Source organism: Pelophylax lessonae (assembly GCF_965119305.1).
Source record: "Pelophylax lessonae genome assembly, chromosome: 9".
Taxonomy (NCBI): domain Eukaryota; kingdom Metazoa; phylum Chordata; class Amphibia; order Anura; family Ranidae; genus Pelophylax; species Pelophylax lessonae.
The window spans coordinates 176788346-176809686 of NC_138776.1; the positions used below are offsets into that span (position 1 = coordinate 176788346).

The following is a 21341-nucleotide window of genomic DNA, read 5'->3' on the forward strand; positions in this document are numbered from 1 at the left end:
ACCTGCAACAATCGCCCCTGAGAAGCTCAAGAACTTTTTTTGGAGTGGTGCATTCTGCGTTACCGCAGTTTTCTGTGCATTTGCCGCACTTGGGAGGGGGGGTGGGGGTGGGCTTTAGCATATTTGCATCCTTTCTGAAACACATGGCAAAGCGCACATTTTCTGTGCATTTTGCCATGCGTTTGGAAACCGATGGGAATGGAGCCTTATTAGTCTTGTCTAAACGCATCAATTTTGCATTGGCACCCACTCACACCTATAGTAGTAAGAGCGCATGTTTTTTTTTTTGTCTGGTTTGTCTAGTGACACACATGAGGCAACCCATGATTTTAATGGGCTTCATTACACCTGGCAAAGTAGCTCGGTGTAAAAATCAAAAATGTTGACTGCGCCTATCCGTTTGCAATCCAAATACTGTTTTTAAACCAAAACCTTACTTTCAAACCACAAAACTGCTGTCATTATTTAGTGACAAACTTTCTCGTGTACAATAAAATAAAACAAATGTGACAGTCCCAGATGACTATAATCCAATTCGTAGTGCTTTTCTTCTTTCAATTATTTTTTCCCTTTTAAATGTGCTTCTCATATCCTGCAGTTTTTCCACCTTCAGCCTTGTGGATTTCAGTTAATACAATTATGCAGTTACTCCCACCACCTTTCACCACTGCGCTCACCTCCAGTTTAGATCTGTTTCCAGGTCTAAAATCGCCTTTCCCATGCTGGGTTATTTCCAGGCTCTTCAATTATTCAATCTCTTTCCTCTCTCCTTACTGAGCTGGCTTTGTCTGGACTTCCTTTCCTCCACGTCCCCTCAGTATGAAAGATACACTCCCATTGTGTAGTATATAAAGGTTTCACATTTATTGCATAATATCCACTTGCATTAAAACTTGACAGTGCACTTAAAAAAAATCATCAGACGGGGCAGCAGCTCCCGTATGCTCTTGTATGTTCCACAAACCTAGTCCTCTGTCACCTGACTCCTCCCACGCATATTGTTGAGATCACGTGACTTCCTCCGGGATTATCCTGAGGAATTAGTCATCTGGGCCTGTCACATTTGTTTTATTGTACACGAGAGTTTGTCACTGAATGCCGATAGCAGTTTTGTGGTTTAAAAGTGAGGTTTTGGTTTAAAAACCGTATGTAGATTGCGCACGGATAGGCGCAACCAACATTTTTGATTTTTTTTCATTTACAGTTGTAGGAGTCCAATTATTTGGTTGCAGCCATCAGACACAGGGTAGAAGTGAGGGACACATCAGGTTAGGGAGCACGGGATAATACACACCTGTTTTATAAAGTAGCTTGTGGGACATTTTTGTAAGTATTTTACTGCATTTGTCACCAGTTTTTTCATGTGGCAAAATGTGCATTTGCTTCTGTGTTTGGTGTGCCGTTAACCATTAATAACAAGCACTGAAAGTGCAACTAGGTACTTTTAGGTGTTTTAATGTGGCCATACACTATACAATCTGATAGTACAATCTCTTTTTAGATTTACCAAAACTATATAATAGAGACAGTGTCTATCCACTCACTACATCAGGGTGTCCCGTGGGCTGCATGTTTTCCCAGGGAATTTAGCATGCAGCCTGAGCCCATCTGAAGGTACACTGGAAATACCAGGCAAATGCACACATGGAGGAATGCCGGGGGTGCTGTTAAAACTTAGTTGACAGGTGAAGGTATGCTACGGAGGTCAGCTGTTAAAATCCTTCCTGGGTCCTACTGGCTAGTCTGTCCTGTTTGTATACCAGGAATTTTCTGAAGTGATCTGCAAAATACAGCCATGGGTAAGGTAGAATAATCACCCCTAACCGAGCTAAACACCACCACGAGTATAGCAGCAACTTACAGCGATATATCACCTAATGGTACAATTGCAAATATAAAAGCTGCACTGTAAGAATGATTATCAATAATTGACATTAAATTGACATTGTGAACAATAAGTAGGTGTGCAATCATATAATAAGTCCAATTAGTGACACGTATTGTAATATATAAATATGGAAGGTCTTCCACCACCAACTTGTATATCAATTACAAGTCTAATATTCGTGAAGGAATATAATGCAATGCAAGTGAATTGCAAATGGGGGATGGCATGCAAGGGTCTTCCACCACCAACCTATGCACCACCACCACACAAAATGCCTGCATGCCAGATGGAGATAACCAATGGGTCAAACGCCAGAGGTAAGTAGGTACAGATTGGCCAGTAAATCTCTCCGCTGAGCTCCTTAGTGTAAATTCCAATTGGCGACAGATGAATTCCATGAAAGAAAATAAACCGCAATAGTGTAATATTGTAAGGAATTGATTATAAAAGAAAGGTATTGCACTTCAGGCAAAAAAAACATCAAACGTGTATAGAGCCGGCCGGCTAAACGCACCCGTCCTACCGGGATCCTCGAAACGCTCAGTGACGTCAGCACGCCGCGAATCTGACGCATTTCGTCATAAGTGCCGTCGTCCTGGGGTACCCCTTTGTTTCAGTTTAATTTCACTTGTGAACTTATACACTTTACAAATTTTTTTCTCTACATTGCCAAGTTTCTGAGTTCCTGTCATCCAGTCTGTATATAGAGCTCCGCTAATTGCAAGATTCTTGCTGCCAAACTGTACCACATGTACATTTCTCGAATCCATGGTTCATGAACAATGTCTAAATTTCTGTATACGGTTTTCTTTGCCGTTCAAGAAAGAAAAAAAAAAAACACCCAAAGTGCTACATGCATAACTTCCAGAATTATACATTTAGGTCATATACACTGAACATTACAAGTAATAATACTCATGACATACTGTTAACACATGAAGCAAATTGAAGGCAAGTGTCTGTCATAGGAAGAACCTCCATTTTCTATTGCTCCCAGATTTTCATAAATGGTCCATTTGAATACCTTAATCTAAAGCTGGCCATACACAAGTTGAAAGTTTGCTGGTTCAGCAAGGACTGGCCAAATTGTGATCAGGGTGGGAAGGGTCCCCACTGTGGGGCAGATTCCTCGATCCATTGTCTGTGTGGGTGTAGGAATCTGTTGGCTGAATGAAAAAAACTTAAAGCAGTATTAAGCCCAACACAAAAATGTAATATATTACAGCTTACCAATTATTTGATGTGGTGGCTGCATTCATTTTTCTTTGGCTTTTTGCCTGTTTTCACCTGGTTATCTGGCCTGTATTAGTGTGAGAACTCTGAAGGAATGCCGGGAGCTGCTATTCATGGCACAGGACTCTGAAAGGTGGCCATTCCTTCAGAGCGCATGCGACGGGGTGACGTCACTGGCCCATTTAAAAGTAAATATCTCCTAAACCGTGAACGTTTAGGAGATATTTACTGTACCTTATAGGTAAGCCTTATTAGAGACTTTAGTATAAAGTTGATTTACGGAGCGTTTTGGACTCCAAATTGCTATGGTAGGCCCCTGTATTTCAATAATACATGTCCGACCTAACCAGGGCCGGATTAAGAGCATCATGGGCTTGGTGCTGAGGATTTTGAAGGGCCTTAAGGGCCGTGCCTTGCCATGCACCCAGAGGAGGAAGGGTGCAGCCATGCATGCCTAATTCAACATGGGATGCTGTCTCTGAAGCCCATAAACACATCCATGCATCGGCAACTGTCCCTCCTTGTCCGGCCTTCGCGCTGTGGGGAGGTTCTGAGGGTGCTGCCTGGGGAAGCGAGCATAGAAGCCAGACTTCTGTGTTTACAAGTGACAGAAGAGCGGTAACAGTGAATATGGCCAACCCGGGGCCTATATAAAAGGTAGGGGCCTGGAGCTGCAGCTCCAATAGCCCCTACGTTAATCTGGCCCTGGACCTAACCAAAACATGCATATAGAAAGGTGTTCTGTCCAGGGGTCAGAACTCTAGGATGGTTAGATGGTCAGGACAAATTTAGGGACACAATGTAAAAAGTAAATAGCAATTTATTGTGAAAAAATCCTATGTGAATACATAACCGCACAGATATAAGTCATGTGTTTTTTGGTATAACCAGTATAAACAAAGAACAAGACATACAACATTCAACATAAAACAATTAACAGGGTACCGGCCGGTGCATAATAAATCTAATCACAGAACTACAATGTATTAAGAATTAATGCAAGTGGTATACACCACTATTCTATCCTTCCTGTGATGTGTTCCTGTGGACGTTCGGGAAGTTAGAGACTTACCTATAGGTAAATGTCAACCATGAGAGTTTACTCCCACTTTAAGCCACACAAGTGCATCAGTGTAAAGGGGTCCTTCAGGACAGCATATAATGTTAGTAGTCTATGTAATTACAAGAGCCCACTGGAATTGTATCTCATAGTTTCCAAGGAGTTTTGCCCTTTCCAAGAATACTAGTTGTTGTTTTTTTTTTTTTTTTTTTTAACTTATCAGGCTGAAATGTTTACTGAATTGTCTCTACTATAATTTAATGCTCTGTCTGCTTTTAACCAGGTGAGGAAAATAATCAGAGTGTGTAAAGGTATTCTGGAGTATCTGGCTGTTGCAGAGGTGGTTGAAAGCATGGAAGATCTGGTGACGTACACCAAGAATTTGGGACCAGGTTTGTAATCCACAGTTGGGATTGGTATAGTTTGTTATATGGTATACATGACATAATGCATAAGAAGTCTTTATTTCAGTGTCCAAATCCTTTTTGTCTTCATAGTTCATGCTTACACAGTGCCAAATCATGACAATCCTTTTAGTTTGTATCAAATTCTACAGGTCCTTCTACTATGTAGTTGATGGCAGATCTAAAGGACAATCAGATTGTCTTAAACATACATGGGGTATGCCATTCAAATTATCTAACCTAAATCACAAATACTGAGTAACAGCAACCCTACTGAAAAATGTCGTTATTGCCAGTCCAAGCTTGGTTGTTTACAATGGTGGCTGCATTGGACATACAGCAGATAAAATAAGTATTTACCCACCATCAATTTTTCTAGGTAAATATATTAATAAAGGTGCGATTGACATAAAATTTTCACCACATGTCATTAAGAACCCATGCAATCCATACATACAAAGAAACCAAAACAAATAAGTTACAAAAATGAATTTGTGTAATAAAATGGAATGACACAGGGCAAAACTATTGAATACATGAAGAAAAGGAGGTGCAAAAAGGCATGGAAAGCCAAGACACCAGCTGAAATCTATCCGTAATTGGAAAGCAATCCTGCCCCTTGTCAGTGCAAATCGGTATCAGCTGATTCAGTCTTAACTAATGGCCTATAAAAAGGTGTTGCATTACCAAGGTGTCACACGATAAACCTCTCACAATGGGTAAAAGCAAAGAGGTCTCAAGACCTTCGCACCCTTATTGTTGCAAAACCTACTGATGGCATTGGTTACAGAAGGATTTCTAAAATTCTGAATGTTCCAGTGAACACTGTTGGGGCCATAACCTGGAAGTGGAAAGAACCTAATTTCACCATAAACTGGCCATGACCAGGGGCTCCTCGCAAAAAGAAAAGATTTGTTGGGCACTTATGCTGAGAGATGGGTCCCCAATTCAGGGGTCTTGATGGGAGAGGGCGATCTGGACAATGACCGGACTTCCCGGGTGCACGGTTACACCATGCTGACACCAAGGGCAGCTCGAACAGGCAGAAGCAGGGTCCCACTGACAAACAGAAAAGAGAATAGGCGCCGCTAAGTTTAGCAAAGTGACTTTATTGCACAACAATAATCTAGACTCACATGGAAGCTAATGCGTGTCCTCTGGGCTCTCGGGTCACTTCCTGGTGCAAGCCGCTTCCGTCCTCTGGCAGGCCAGCAGCCGGGAGATGGCGCTGCAGGAGAGGCCAATGGAAGAGACCTTATCAGGCCGAGAGCCCTGAGGACACGCATTAGCTTCCATGTGAGTCTACATTATTGTTGTGCAATAAAGTCACTTTGCTACACTTAGCAGCGCCTATTCTCTTTTCTTTCAGGTGCTCCTCGCAAGATTTCTGACAGGGGAGTAAAAAGATTTATCAGAAGATTTGTTCAAGCGCAAAGGACCACTTGTGGAGAGCTTCAGAAAACCTGAAATTAGCAGATACAATTGTTTCAAAGAAAACCTAAGTAATGCACTCAACCGCCATGGCCTGTATGTACGCTTACCACTCAAGACTCCATTGAAAAAAAAGCATGTTGAAGCTTGTTTTAAGTTTGCTGCACAACATTTTGACAAGCCTGTGATATACTGGGAGAATATAGTCTGGTCAGATATCGAAAATCAACCCTTTGGATGCCATAATCCACATAATGTTTGAAGGTCAAAATGGTACTGCACATCACCCAAATACCAGCAGTGAAGTTTGGAGGTGGGAGCGTCATGGTGTGGGCCTGTTTTTCAGCATACAGTACTGATAAACTTCATATCATTGAAGGAAGGATGAATGGAAAAATGTATCAATACGTTCTTGATGAAACACTTCTGCCATCTACCAGGATGATGAAGATGAAACGATGGTGGACATTTCAGCAGGACAATGATCCCAAACACAAAGCCAAGGAAACTCGTAATTGGTTTTAAAGAAATAGAGAAAATAAAGCTGCTAGAATAGCCCAGCCAATCACCTGACTTGAATCCAATAGAAAATCTATGGAAAGAACTAAAGATCAGAGTTAATAGAAGAGGCCCACATAACCTTCAAGATTTGAAGACCATTTGTGTGGAAGAACGGGTCAAAATCACACCTGAGCAATGCATGTGACTAGTGTCTCCATACAGGAGGTGTCTTGAAGCTGCTATTACCAACAACTGATTTTGTATGAAGTATTAAATGCATTTTAGTTAGCGTGTTCAATACTTTTTCCCCTTTATCATTCCATTTTATTACACATAACTTCATTTTTTAACTTTTATTTTTTTGGTTTCTTTGTATGTATGGACTGCATGGGTTCTTACCATTGTGGTGAAAATAGCACCTTTTAGAAATGCATTTAACTAGAAGAATGATGACATGTTCAATACTTATTTTACCTGCTGTATCCAAGTACCACAACAACCCAACTAGGTGGAAGAATTTTATTTATTTGTTTTAAGTGGCACTTGGAATATGCTAGCTGCTAACCATTTAAGGATATCTAAAGCCAAAGTATTTTATTATTTGGATAAATATGTGCATGTTTAAGTCTCCTGTGAGATATTTTGATGCCTGTATCATGTTTGAGAGATTTCTGCTCACTTCCTGTCCTTGCAAAGCAACAGAAATCAAGAGGGAAATCCTCTAAGGGCTCTTTCACATGGTCCGCATTCCATTGCGGACCGTGCTCTGCTCAGCGGGGATCGATCCCCGCTGAGCCGGCGGATGACAGCTCCATCTCCGCACAGTGCCTCGCTGCTCTCTATGGGGAATCAGATGAGAGTGGACCGCTTGTCCGCTCTCATCCGATCCGATCCCCTGGACGGATGGAAAATAGGGTTTCCATCCGTCCGGATTTCACGGACAGGATCGGATGCGGATGGCAGCAGGTGTCAGCAGATATGTCACTGCTGACATCCGCTGCTCCATAGGGCTGATATCCGCTGCTCCATAGGGCTGACATCCGCTGCTCCATAGGGCTGACATCTGCTGCTCCATAGGGCTGACATCTGCTGCTCCATAGGGCTGACATCCGCTGCTCCATAGGGCTGACATCCGCTGCTCCATAGGGCTGACATCCGCTGCTCCATAGGGCTGACATCCGCTGCTCCATAGGGCTGACATCCGCTGCTCCATAGGGCTGACATCCGCTGCTCCATAGGGCTGACATCCGCTGCTCCATAGGGCTGACATCCGCTGCTCCATAGGGCTGACATCCGCTGCTCCATAGGGCTGACATCCGCTGCTCCATAGGGCTGACATCCGCTGCTCCATAGGGCTGACATCCGCTGCTCCATAGGGCTGACATCCGCTGCTCCATAGGGCTGACATCCGCTGCTCCATAGGGCTGACATCCGCTGCTCCATAGGGCTGACATCCGCTGCTCCATAGGGCTGACATCCGCTGCTCCATAGGGCTGACATCCGCTGCTCCATAGGGCTGACATCCGCTGCTCCATAGGGCTGACATCCGCTGCTCCATAGGGCTGACATCCGCTGCTCCATAGGGCTGACATCCGCTGCTCCATAGGGCTGACATCCGCTGCTCCATAGGGCTGACATCCGCTGCTCCATAGGGCTGACATCCGCTGCTCCATAGGGCTGACATCTGCTGCTCCATAGGGCTGACATCTGCTGCTCCATAGGGCTGACATCCGCTGCTCCATAGGGCTGACATCCGCTGCTCCATAGGGCTGACATCCGCTGCTCCATAGGGCTGACATCCGCTGCTCCATAGGGCTGACATCCGCTGCTCCATAGGGCTGACATCCGCTGCTCCATAGGGCTGACATCCGCTGCTCCATAGGGCTGACATCCGCTGCTCCATAGGGCTGACATCCGCTGCTCCATAGGGCTGACATCCGCTGCTCCATAGGGCTGACATCCGCTGCTCCATAGGGCTGACATCCGCTGCTCCATAGGGCTGACATCCGCTGCTCCATAGGGCTGACATCCGCTGCTCCATAGGGCTGACATCCGCTGCTCCATAGGGCTGACATCCGCTGCTCCATAGGGCTGACATCCGCTGCTCCATAGGGCTGACATCCGCTGCTCCATAGGGCTGAATGGGGCATCCGATCAGATCCGCCTAAAAAACTGACAGGCGGATCTGATCGGAACGCCCGTGTGAAAGAGCCCTTAGGCTCCATTCACACCTGAGTGTTTTGTTTTTAGGTGTGTGTTTTTTTTGGGCGTTTTTTCAGGGGTTTTTTCCAGGCCTCTTGAAGGCAGGCATTGACATCTGACAAAAAAACAGACTGACCAGCTTTTTGGTAATCTGCCAAAAAAGCTCATGTACTTTTTTGAGCTTCAGGCGTTTTGCTTCAGGTGACAGATTGCTCATATGTGAAACGGGGCCATTGAAATGAATCTGATTTTGCTTGTTGGGCCTTTTGGAACTTCAGAGATGAGTGTTTTACAAGCTGAAAAAGGCTCAGGTGTGAACAGGGCTGGGCCTTTGACACCCAGCCTATACGTCTCTCTGCATCAAGGAATAATATATTGTATATTCACTAAGTGCAGATCAATCCCCCTCCGTCTAGGCAGATCGAATCGGAGGGCAGTCAGGTGTGTAACACACCAGTCCATTTTACACCCGGCTGCCCATAGAGCAGAGTGGGCTCTGCATAAAACTGACCTGTCATCCACATGCTCTGCTCAGCAAGGGGGTCAGCTGACAAGATCCTCTGCTGAGCAAAGCAGATTCTGCCCCATGTGAAAGGGACCTTATTGACCACAAATTACAAATACTCCTAAAACCCATCTGCCTTATTTCTGTCATCTGCCAGAATCCCTCATGTTCATATATATCATTTGGTCTCCTAGATCAGTGGTCCTTAACTCCGGTCCTCAGGGCCCATTAACAGGCCAGATTTTAAGGATTACCTTGGGGAGATGCAGACTAGAGTACTGCAATCACTGAACAGCAAATGATATCACCTGGGATGTATTTCAGTTATCTTGCAAACCTGGCCTGTTAGTAGGCCCTGAGGACCAGGGTTGAGGACCACTGCCCTAGATGATTCTATCTAGACTAACTTATCAACTGTATATATAAATTGCATCTCCTTGTTCTTTATCTTCATAAAGTTTCCTATGCAGTGTACTTCTGGATTTAGCAATGTTTTAAAGCATTATTTTGTGGTGGTAAAAGTAGTCTAGTCTACTCTTCCTTGCTGATCCTGTTCCCAGGTCTGGCGGGTAAAGCCTACATCCCTCCCTCAATAAGTTTCTCCACACACAGCCACTCTAGGGACAAAGTTTTGTATCTTCTAAAATATCATGTCAGTGTAGCTCACTGCTGTATATATGGTCTGGTGTTGTCCTCTCTCCACTTCATGTACCTAAGCAAGGTACTATTTACAGGGATTTATTTAAATCCTGACATTGCTGTCCTTATGCTTTGTCGGTGTCTTCAGTTTTCTTCACAGGAATAGAGGCTTAGTCACTTTAACTTTTTTTCTTTTGTCTCAATTAATTAAAATTCTACTTAAAATGTAAACTTCTTGGCTGTGGATCTCCTGCTTTTTTTTTTTTTTTTCAGTTCTATTCTCTTTTTTTTTTTTTTTATTTTTTTTTATTTATAATTATGAAATTTAAACGAATTTTCCTAAATCACCATACCGTTTTTCTATTCTTGTGAATACATTTGTTTCATTTCTTTGTTGATATCACAATTCTAGTATATCAGTAGTAGAGATTAGAAGTAATACATATCGAGTTAATTGCTTTTCTTTTTTGTTTTTTGTTGTTGCCTTAGGAATGACCAAGATGGCAAAAATGATTGATGACCGTCAACAAGAGTTGACCCATCAGGAACATCGAGTGATGCTTGTTAATTCCATGAACACAGTGAAAGATCTGTTGCCAGTGCTCATCTCTGGTATGTCTGTCAGCGGTAGATGCTGATTTTTTAAATTCATACTTCAAGTTTATATTAAAAAGTAAATAGTCCTTCACTGCCAATTCAGTCATGCAATATATCCTGTATGTGTTTTTATATAGTGATCCAACAGAAAAAATAATCAAATATCTGTTCATATTTTCAAAAACTCCTAAATCCTGCAACAGTAAAAGTAGACTGTATGTGTGTGTGTATGTATGTATGTATGTGTGTATATATATATATATATATATATATATATATATAATATATCGCATAAGTGCACCGTGCCAATTCAACAACAATTTGAAGCAAATGTGCAGAGTTCAGTGGGAACTTGCTCCAGATTCCTCAATCCCCTCTCCCCAAATGTTTTGTCTGGATTTAACAGCTGACTCACAGGTCTCCCACTATTTTAACAGTGGCAGACAGGGACCTATTCATTCCCTCCTCAATGAGGATCTGCAGACACTGGCAACACAAAGTGGGGGCTCCAAAGAGGGAACTTAATATTTTCCTTTCCAGACAGGAACCCTGGCACCATCGGCTAAAGGTAGAGCTGGGAAGAGAAGCTGTGGCTAAGATCAGGAGGAGTGGACCCTATCTGTGGGGTCTGTGTGTGCTTGGATTCTTGGGCCTGTCACTCTTTACACCTATCTCCAATTCGAACTTGGTGCCAGGGTTCCTGTCTGGAAAGGAAAATATCAAGTTCCCTCTTTAGAGCCCCCCATAATCTGTGTTGCCAGTGTCCGCAGATCCTCATGGATGAGGAGGGAATGAATAGGTCCATGCCTGCCACTGTTAAAATAGTAAGAGACCTGTGAGTCAGATGTTAAATCCAGAAAAAACGTGGGGAGAGGTGATAGAGGAATCTGGAGCAAGTTCCCACGGAACTCTGCACATAGAGCATACATGGAGAGGGAACCCCTAGAAGCACCTTGGAGTACTAACTTCCACCATAGAGAACAGAGTACTGTGGAAGAGTACAGAGGACACCTAGAGGCGAGCTGACTACACAGCACTACTAACTGGGAGAGATTACTTCTTGCTTATTATAAGCAATGCTCAGGTGAGCGGTCAGAGCACAGCGGTGTCACTGGGAAGAAGGAAAGGGTTATTGATATATGTACAACCACAATTAAATGGTGAAGGGAAACACCATAAATACACAAGAAGGACTTTTTGCATCTCAGTTGTTACACCTATTTTACGGTTCTAACTGTGATTATTTGGAATGTACTAGCATTTGAATTTGCACTTTGCACGGTGCTCTTATGCGATTTATATATGCACTCTTTAATTTTACTGTTGCAGGATTTAAGTTTGTGAAAATTTGAACAGATATTTGATTATTTTCTTATTAACTATGGATCACTATATAAAACACATACAGTTTAGTGCTGCGCTGCCAATTCTGTCATGCAATATTTACTTTTTATTATACCTTTTATAATAGCTGTGGCTAAGGTACAGAGTGCTAGCAGCAGCCGAATCATGAATTTTAATACACACACACATATTGATAGCGCGAGAGTAACACATTGTGTGAATGTACGTGTGTGTATGTATATAATAAAAAAAAAAATATATATATATAATATATGAGATTGACCGATCTATCGAGGGCCGATCTGCACTTTCCCCGATTATATTGGAATCGGCCACCAAGGTGACCGATATTTCGGGAAAGTGCTTCTACCGCATTCGGCTCTGATCGGGTCTCCATGTAAAAACCTGGAAGTAATGTCATGACATCATTTCTGGGTAAACTTGGCGTTTTGAATGCTTTCAAGTGCAGAGGAGGGGTTTGGGGTCTTTTACCCCCATATCCCTCCACAAGAGTACCTGTATAGAAAAAATAAAAAGTTTTTTTTCAATGTACCAAAATATCGGTATCGGTAATAAAAAAAAAAAAAAAAAAAGATATCAGTCGATCACTAATAAATATATATATATATATGAGATCATACTTCACGTTTGCCCAGAGTTGTGTACTTCATTCAGGCTTTTTTCTCCCCCCTTATAGCTATGAAGATCTTTGTGACAACGAAGAGCTCCCGTAGCCAAGGTGTAGAAGAAGCCCTCAAAAATCGTGTCTTTACAGTAGATAAGATGAGTGCTGAGATTAATGAAATAATCAGAGTACTGCAGCTAACTTCTTGGGATGAAGATGCCTGGGCCAGCAAGGTGAGAAGTGGTCTGTAATGCTATGTTTACTTGCTGACAACGTTTTATCGTTCTACAACACACTTCATACTACTATCTTTCTTTCATTTCTCCAGGGAAAACAAAAATGATCCCTTGTAGTGGGACTGCCCCCACACTGCAAGGTTTAAATGCTCATTTATGTCTAGGGTAAAAAAAATAAACCATATTAACTTACCTGATCTCTGCTCACCTGGCACTCTCGTCTTCTTGCTTATGTTTTGACTATGGACCATGGATTGTACTTGATGTGAGAGGACCTGTAAACGGTCAGAGCATAAGGGAGAAGTGGTTGCAAGGAGTGAGCTAGCAGCGTGGAGATACACTGTGAAAGCAGCAGATTGAGTGAGTAAAAGTACTTTTTCCGGTACTCCAGGTCTAAATAAGCATTTAACCCTTACAGTACAGGGCTACCCCACTACAAGAGAAGATTTTTTTTTCCCCCGGAGTTGAGCTTTAACAGATGTTTGAGAAAGGTTTAGAGTAGAGTGGGATGTTATGGTTCAGCGGTGTTAGGTTTTACTTTAAAAAGTATAATTTGTCACCAGTTTTCTTTATCATCCGAATCCCCAGTTGTGACAGCATTAGGGTATTGTGTGGCCAGTATTAATATATGGTTAAATTTGCTGATTGAGGCGCCTACGTTTTTGGGTTGGTCATTTTTTTTTTTTTTTTTTTTGTGTGACTTATACGGCCAGCTGAGATTTGACCCACATTGATGTCTGAGACCCGATTATTGAATTGTATCTTCTGCTTTCATGCACTGCTGCTGGTTACCCACAATTTGGAAAATCAATGTGAATGAACTGATGGCCTGTAAAACTTTTTTTACCATTTAAGGAAGCCCTAGACAGCCAAGTGTTCACTGTATTGTTGGCAGTGCTATAATTGAGTGTATCGAATTCAAAGATTGGACTGTGTATGGACATCCTAATTCTTGCTTTCTATACAAGTTCTACTTTAATTCAGAATGTTACAGTCATCAGTTGTATGCTATAATGCATAACCAGCAAAGTATGCTTTTCAGCTTTGTTTTAAACTTATTTAAGTAGGGTCTCAAACAAACATATTGACATCCCTACCCATGCATGGGGGGTTTCCTTGTGTCAATGTGAGGTAGGAACCGATTTCATACATGGGTACCCCCCTTTCCCACTGTACAGCACCTTTGCTAACCTCCATTAGGCAATGGTAGTAGCTTGGCTGCCATACTGATTTATCTTAAATATTTTTTCTCAGTCCCTGATCTGGAACATAAATTTTGATCACAGGAGTTGTGATCAAAGATCCATACTTGTTTTTGGGCCAGTGACTCGAGATGTATCTGAAGATTAACACCCAGCATTTGTAGATGGCACTCAGAACATTTAAAGGAAAGCAGTTGACAGAAATGTGCAAACATCCACAGTCTAAAGCTGGATACACACTATCCAACTTTTGTGGTTAGATTTCCTTCAGATTTACCTTTTCTATGTAGTACAAGGGCCTGCCAGATTGCATACAAATTGAAAGTGTTTAGGTTTGACCTCATATTATATGGTTTTGGTAAGTCTAAAGTAGAAAAAGTCTTCAGAAAATCTTATAGTGTGCATGGCCCATTAGGGTGACACCAGCTTTTCTCTGTTCCTGTTTGCCATGCATAGCACAATAGGCAACTTTGATCTAGGAATCCTTTGTGATAAGTACATATATTAATCCAATATGAATTTTGGCCTTTTCTATTGTTGCATTTAATCAGCTTGATTTTTATATTTTAGCAGCAAATAACAGGTTTTGTTGTATATGCTATACATTTGTTAAATTATTAATAACCATAATAATGAATGAGAAATTCAAATGATTAATTTTGTCTGTTTTTTAAGTTTCAAAAATCCCAGTATAAAATGGGGTCTGTTTTTCACCGATCTCTTTTTATGTAACTGTTTTTGTATGTTCTGGGGTGTAGAAGGTAAGATGTCAAAAGTAGCATGTCCTTTAACTTCAGAGTGCTGTGTATTTTTATTTTATTTTGTTTTCTAATCATTTTGTGTGCATTAGCATAGCCATTACCTGATGTGATTTGAAGTGGGTATGTTCTGAATTTGATGAACATGTATGGTGTCAAATTTTAAAGTGCAGTTATGCAATCATTTTATAACGTGTAGTGTTGATCAGGTAAATAGTCCGGTCCTACAATTGGATGAGCTTTACTAGGGTTGACATATTATATCACACATTCATTTTTGTCCATGCGCTCACAAGTCATCTTTGCTGGCAGTGTGGCTAGCTTGCCTTTCTTTTTAGTCCTCATGCACAGGGACGTATGAATGTTTAACCACTTGTCCCCTGGAAGATTTACCCCTTCATGACCAGGTCATTTTTCAGGATACAGCACTGTTACTTTAACTGACATTTGCGCAGTCGTGCGATGCTGTACCCAAATAAAATTTGTCCTTTTTTCCAACAAATAGAGCTTTTTTTTTTTTTTTTTTTTGCGCTATAAACAAAAGACTTTATGCTAAATATCCAATAAAAAAATGTAAAAAAAAAAAAAATCAAATTTCTTTATCAATTTAGGCCAATATGTATTCTGCTACTTATTTTTGGTAAAAAAAAAAAAAAAGATTCCCAATAAGCGTATATTGATTGGTTTGCGCAAAAGTTATAGCGCCTACAAACGAGGGGATATATTTATGGAATTTTTTAAAATGTATTTTACTAGTGACAGGGGTCAGTGACTTACAGCAGAACTGCGATATTTCGGGCGGACAAACTTAGACACTAAGTGACACTTTTGACACTTTGTTGGGGGGCCAGTGACACTAATACGGTGATCAGTGCTAAAAATATGCACAGTCACTGTATTACACTGGCTGGGAAGGGGTTAACGGGTGATCAAAGGGTTAAATGTGTTCCTAGGGAATGCTTGCTAACTGTGTGGGGAGGTGCTTGTACTGTGGTAAGGCAGAGATCTGTGTTGTCACCCTGTGCCTCGAACGATTGGCGGGTCCTGGCGGACATAGAGGTTCACCAAAAGGGTGCTAAGGTCTAGCAGTGATGGCGAACCTTGGCACCCCAGATGTTTTGGAACTACATTTCCCATGATGCTCAACTACACTGCAGAGTGCATGAGCATCATGGGTAATGTAGTTCCAAAACATCTGGGGTGCCAAGGTTCGCCATCACTGCGTCTAGTGCATTACCTAGTGAAAACTTATTAAGAAAAATGTGCCACAAAACACACAAACAACCAAATGGCTTAGGTGTTGGAAAAAAACAAAAAACCTAAGTGATTGTAGGTCAAGATGTAGAAATATAGTCCAGAGGCCCGGGCATCACTCAGACACACATGCAGTTTACAGCGTTTTACTGATTTGGGAATGCAACTCATGCAGTTTGATTGCTAAATATTACTGAATTGTCCATACTGGACCAAACCTGATATTTGTTTTAATGTGATGTTTGATGGTGTTACTAATGTTTCCATCTTTTGCATGGTTATACCAAAGGAAATATTTAAAAAAATAAATAAAAAGTCTTGGTTTGCATGGTTTAAATGTATGGGTTACTATTAGGGCATCATTTTTTAAATTGGATAGCATTAAGAGTTTGCTAAATGTTTGAAGTGTGCCTTTTTATATGGAGTAGATAAAAGGGGCATGTTTGATTTGTGATGTGGCATTAAACTTTGTAAGAGGCTGGACAATAAGACACGGTCTTCCCCAGAGGCCTGTATTCTCTAAACAACATTCTATTGGCATTATGCTAGTGTTATTGGGTTGTAGGCTATAGACATGCTGTCTGTTCGATGTGTGTTTTGATAGATTTAGGCCCCTTTCACACCTACGGTCCGGTCCGTTCAGTTCATTAGTTCAGTCACGTCAAAATGTGTCCGTTTTTTTTCGTCCGGTCCGTTTTTTTTTTTCGGCCGGTCCGTTTTTTTTTTCGGCCGGTTCATTTTTTTTTTTCGGCCGGTCCGTTTTTTTTTTTTCGGCCGGTACGTTTTTTTTTTTTTTTTTTTGATGGATGAAAAACAGGGTATTCATCCGTTCCAAAAAACTGACATTGACGGAAGCCGATGAAAACCGATGTTAATGGATGATCATCCGTTGTCATCCGTTTTTACATAGAGATGCATTGATGTCCGTTTTTCATCCGTCAACAGATGGATGAAAAACAGACAAACGAACCGTATGTGTGAAAGGACCCTAAAGGTGTTCCTACTATGAGCCATGAACTCGCAAAACACCTGTTCAATAGTAGTAAAAGATAAACTACAGATGCAGCATTACTCCTTGGAGCCTGATTTACAGTGCTTTATGTCACTTTCACATTTGTGCGACTTGTCCTGCGACTTAGGACTGCTAAGTTGCATGACAAGTCGTACTCCATGATTTCCAGTGAATACTGTTCATATCTGTGGGGCTCCAAGGTAGACCAAGATTATACAGGCATTGCTTCAAGTCTGGTCAAAATCGCATGACTTTTAGTTCACACAAGTGTGAAAGGGGCCTTGAAATGATTATTACACTAAGACCGGCCATACACAGAGCAAATTTCCTTCCTGCAACCACGGGGTTGCAGGAAAGAAATTAGCTTGAGTCCCCCATCAACACAGACCGTGTTATTGTGGGAATCTCTCCTGCCAGGCCATTGTCTTCTCCCCCGCCGAGAAATGATAGTAATTGCTAGGGGCTACAGTAGCCACTTGCGATTAATTTCAGGTGAAACCCGGCATGCTGGTTGTACCCAAGTTGATCGATTAACTTGGTACGATTAGCCTGCCCTATACACCGTTCAAATCTCAAACAGTCTATGGCATGCCTAAGAGCCATGAAGCTTATGACATTAGTGAGTCTGTTATTAAAAGCATCTTGCCAGTGGCTGAATTGCTCAAAGAATGGAGAGGGCACTTGTCTTCTCCAATGGTGTTGGTCACTCTCTCTGGCTGAACCAGCAAGGGGCATTGCACAGTCTTGAGAGGGATTCTGCAACATTTCAGTGAGCGGTTCACTAGGAGCAGATTGGTGTTCCCTTTAGCTTCTCTGTTGCTTCTAGTAACATAATTTGCTAGTTTGACCTTGCCCTAAAGGTACCAGTGGGGTGTGCTTTTATGATTATCTCTATCTCTACAGAGAAAACAGGTGTCTTGGACACTACTGAATTTATTTGTGCAAAATGTACCCAGCTGATGTGTTTTCTGTTCAGGTGCATTTAGCGCACAGTCATGCACATCATATTTGCATTAACAATACATTAATTAGGTCTAAACGGACTTATAGCTAATGTGAGACACACATCCAAATGCCAGTGTATATGGAACCCTAGTTTTGCTGCGCTCTACGTTTTTGGCCTGAAAATACAACAGATCAGAGTGTAGGTTTTTGTAGTGAAAGGTTAATGGAGTAAAATAGCATTGGTTTGGTTGGGGATATGCAGAGTTTTAGGAAAGCTTCGCCTAGGTTCACACCAATGCGGTACAGGGAACTGTATGTGATTCGGACAAGAATTGCACCGCATTACTGTTTAAATCGCATGCAATTCTTTGCAGTGCAATCGGAGTTCATTCATTTTGTATTGGTTCACACTCATGCAATCAAATTCAGCCAATCACACTGAGTTTCGTGAACTGTTTTTTGGGTTGTCGTTAACATTAATACCCACAGCTGTTCGCATAAATGGCGTGCGATTGGTGATGCGGTGTGGGAATGCACAGAAATCGCTGCGAACCCCGCACCGCATCAGTGTGAACCTAGGCTTAAATTGATTGATTGTAAACGATCAGCTTGTAAAACAACCCATTCAGTTTAAAATAGAACTGAAGGGTAAAACACTTGTGTAATAGATATAAAAAAAAATTATTTTAATACCTTTTTGTCCCCTCCCCACTTTTTTTTATAAGTGATCACATTCCCTCTGTTCCCAGCTGCATAAGGCCCCTTACTGGCTGACCAATCGGATCCACCTGTCAGTTTTTCAGGTGGACTTGATCGGATTATCCATTGCTCCCTATGGAACAGTGAATGTCCACCGACACCCGCCAACATCCGTTCCGGTTTGCTAAAAACAGACGGGCGGGGATCCATCTGGCAGATTGAATGACAGTGGGGATGGAAATGGACAGGCAATCTGTTTTCCATCCAACAGCCCATAGAGGACAGCCGAGAGAGTCCGTGCTGAGCAGGTGGATCCACTGGTGGACTGAAAGTGGCCTTACAGGGCCTTTTCATACATATCCACTACTTAATGGGCCCTGTAAATTATTTATAGTTTCTTAATGTGTTTTTTTTCTGCTTCCTTATGTCCACCAAGAGGTCCCAAACCTCTCCTTTTCCCTGTTACATCTGTTTGTGTGGAACAAACATTGCATGTTGCATTCATGTTCACGGCTTTATACATGCTAAAAATCCCATAGTCCACCTCAGGAGGGAGTAAGAAGAGGTGGCTACGCTCTTACATACAGTGGGACCATGGAGAACAAATGTAGCCACCCTCTAACAGTAAGTCAGATCACAGCTGAGGGTAAAAAAAAAAAAAATATGGAGACTTGGAGCAATATAAGGTACTTTTTGAATTTGGAATCCTATACTTGAATAGAATTTTTTAAATTTTAGATTAAACCTTTTTAAACATTTTCAACCAGAATTTAGAGTCACTTTGAAATATTTGTATGCCCTGTTGGGAGATCTAGCATACAGGAAGCCAATAATCTGCTGCCTCATCGAGTAAACCAAGAGAGAGCCAATTTAAATCTTTCACTGCTTTCAACAAGATCTGACATGGGTGGCTAAAACATGGAAAATATAGTTAGTTGATGGAAATATTCAACATATTCATTTTTACACACTTTTTTTATTTTTCTGCACATTGCTTGCTGGCCAGAAAAAGTGACAGTGACAGGGTTGGGACAAGCTATACTATTGCCAGGGATCCTTGAGCAGTTTTAAAACAATTAATAAATAGATAAAACCAATTGAATGAAGTTTGAGCCCCTGAAGTTTTCTCCCTGTCAGCATCAGTTTTGCTGGACCGTGTGAATTTCATGTAAATGTGGAGAGAAATATTATTAAATATATTTCTCTATCGCTCATTGACAGACGTAGTCTTCTTGATTCTCAAGAGCTGGGTTATGTTGTCTCCGCAGGAGTAGGACTAGGCAGAAAGACAAAACGTTCTGGCTCCACCTTAGGGGCAGTCCCTGAGGGTATATCCTCCCTCTCTCTGCTACAGGGAATCAGTTTTTTTCTGTCTAGGGGCCTTCTAGATTGGATTTTGATTCTGTCAATCCCACCCCTCATTTTGTGGCACTGCTTCTGGATGTCCCAGCTCTTGAGAATCAAGAAGACTACGTCTGTCAATGAGCGATAGAGAAAAATGGATTTTTGTAAGATCTTACCGTAAAATCCTTTTCTCTTAAGCTCATTGACAGACGTAGTACCCGCCCCTCTATCATTGAGTTGGGTTGGGTTAAATTCTCTGTTACTGCTTTAGAACAGAACTGATTCCCTGTAGCAGAGAGAGGGAGGATATACCCTCAGGGACTGCCCCTAAGGTGGAGCCAGAACGTTTTGTCTTTCTGCCTAGTCCTACTCCTGCGGAGACAACATAACCCAGCTCTTGAGAATCAAGAAGACTACGTCTGTCAATGAGCTTAAGAGAAAAGGATTTTACGGTAAGATCTTACAAAAATCCATTTATTAAAGGAATTTATAATTGAATGCGGTCAAAATAAATAGTAACCACATGCAGATTGCTATAGTTTTTTGATACAGTGGTCCTAAAATAATTAATCAATGTTAAAGTAATTTTGCCCTAAATTGATACGTGAACTTTCCATTGGATGATGTGTATAGGCCCCTTTTGGATCTCTGATTTAGTTTGGTGTATTTCAATTGCATTTGCCATTACTCATGAGTGTAGAAAAGTAGGTACCTATTGAACGTGGTCCTAAAAACTAGGATGTCCCAATGGTATGCTAATCTTTTATGAAGTTGAGCAATTCCTTCTGATGTAAACTTTGAACTTTACTGTTTGTGTCAAGCATTTTACAAAAAATGATAATCATGTCTCCTAATTATACATATAGGACACAGAGGCTATGAAGAGGGCACTTGCACTCATTGGCTCTAAAATGAACCAGGCAAAAGGATGGTTGAGAGACCCAAATGCTCCCCCAGGTAAGTGAAATGTGTGACATGCCCTTTAATTGAACCTGTCAGCCATTTTAAACTTTTGAATGTATAAAGCCTGCATAAGAAAGATAAAATATTCGTCACGGCTCTCCTGAGCTGTTGCCTTCAGGCTGGACTTGTAACCACTTAAGTACTAGTTATGTATACCTTTGTGAATGAGCTGATTAACACTACTTCTATTGTATACACTTGTAATGGCAGTAATTGGTTCACAGCAATCACAAGGTACAGAGCCATTCTGATTTGCTCTGCAGATCATACCTGTCATCTGAGCTGTCCAGTTACGGCTTCGATCACAGCCATTTTGCAGCGGCACTTGCTGCTTGAGTGTATTTTGTAAAGGGCTGTTTTTTATCCGCTTTCTAGAAAGGTGGTTAGGCCAATGTTTGGAACGGTTGACGGATCTGTTGTAAGGACTCCTGTGCTAAAAGGTGTATGTCTGCTACTATTCCTAACCTTTCCTTCCCAAAATGCCAGTTGCCTGGCTGTC

General features: G+C 41.6%; 1 protein-coding gene across 5 annotated transcripts in view; it reads left to right on the forward strand.

The window, feature by feature from the left end:
• The window catches only part of VCL (vinculin), a 139383-nt gene that overhangs the window by 66802 nt on the left and 51240 nt on the right, over positions 1 to 21341 (forward strand). For 3 of the 5 annotated variants that reach the window (XM_082267550.1, XM_082267549.1, XM_082267552.1), the window contains 4 exons: positions 4465 to 4573; positions 10353 to 10475; positions 12502 to 12672; positions 20753 to 20836. In XM_082267550.1, coding sequence (XP_082123676.1) covers positions 4465 to 4573; positions 10353 to 10475; positions 12502 to 12672; positions 20753 to 20836 — 487 coding nt within the window. Of the gene's footprint in view, positions 1 to 4464; positions 4574 to 10352; positions 10476 to 12501; positions 12673 to 20745; positions 20837 to 21341 lie in introns of all 5 variants that reach the window. The other 2 variants (XM_082267551.1, XM_082267553.1) reach the window with 1 other exon arrangement.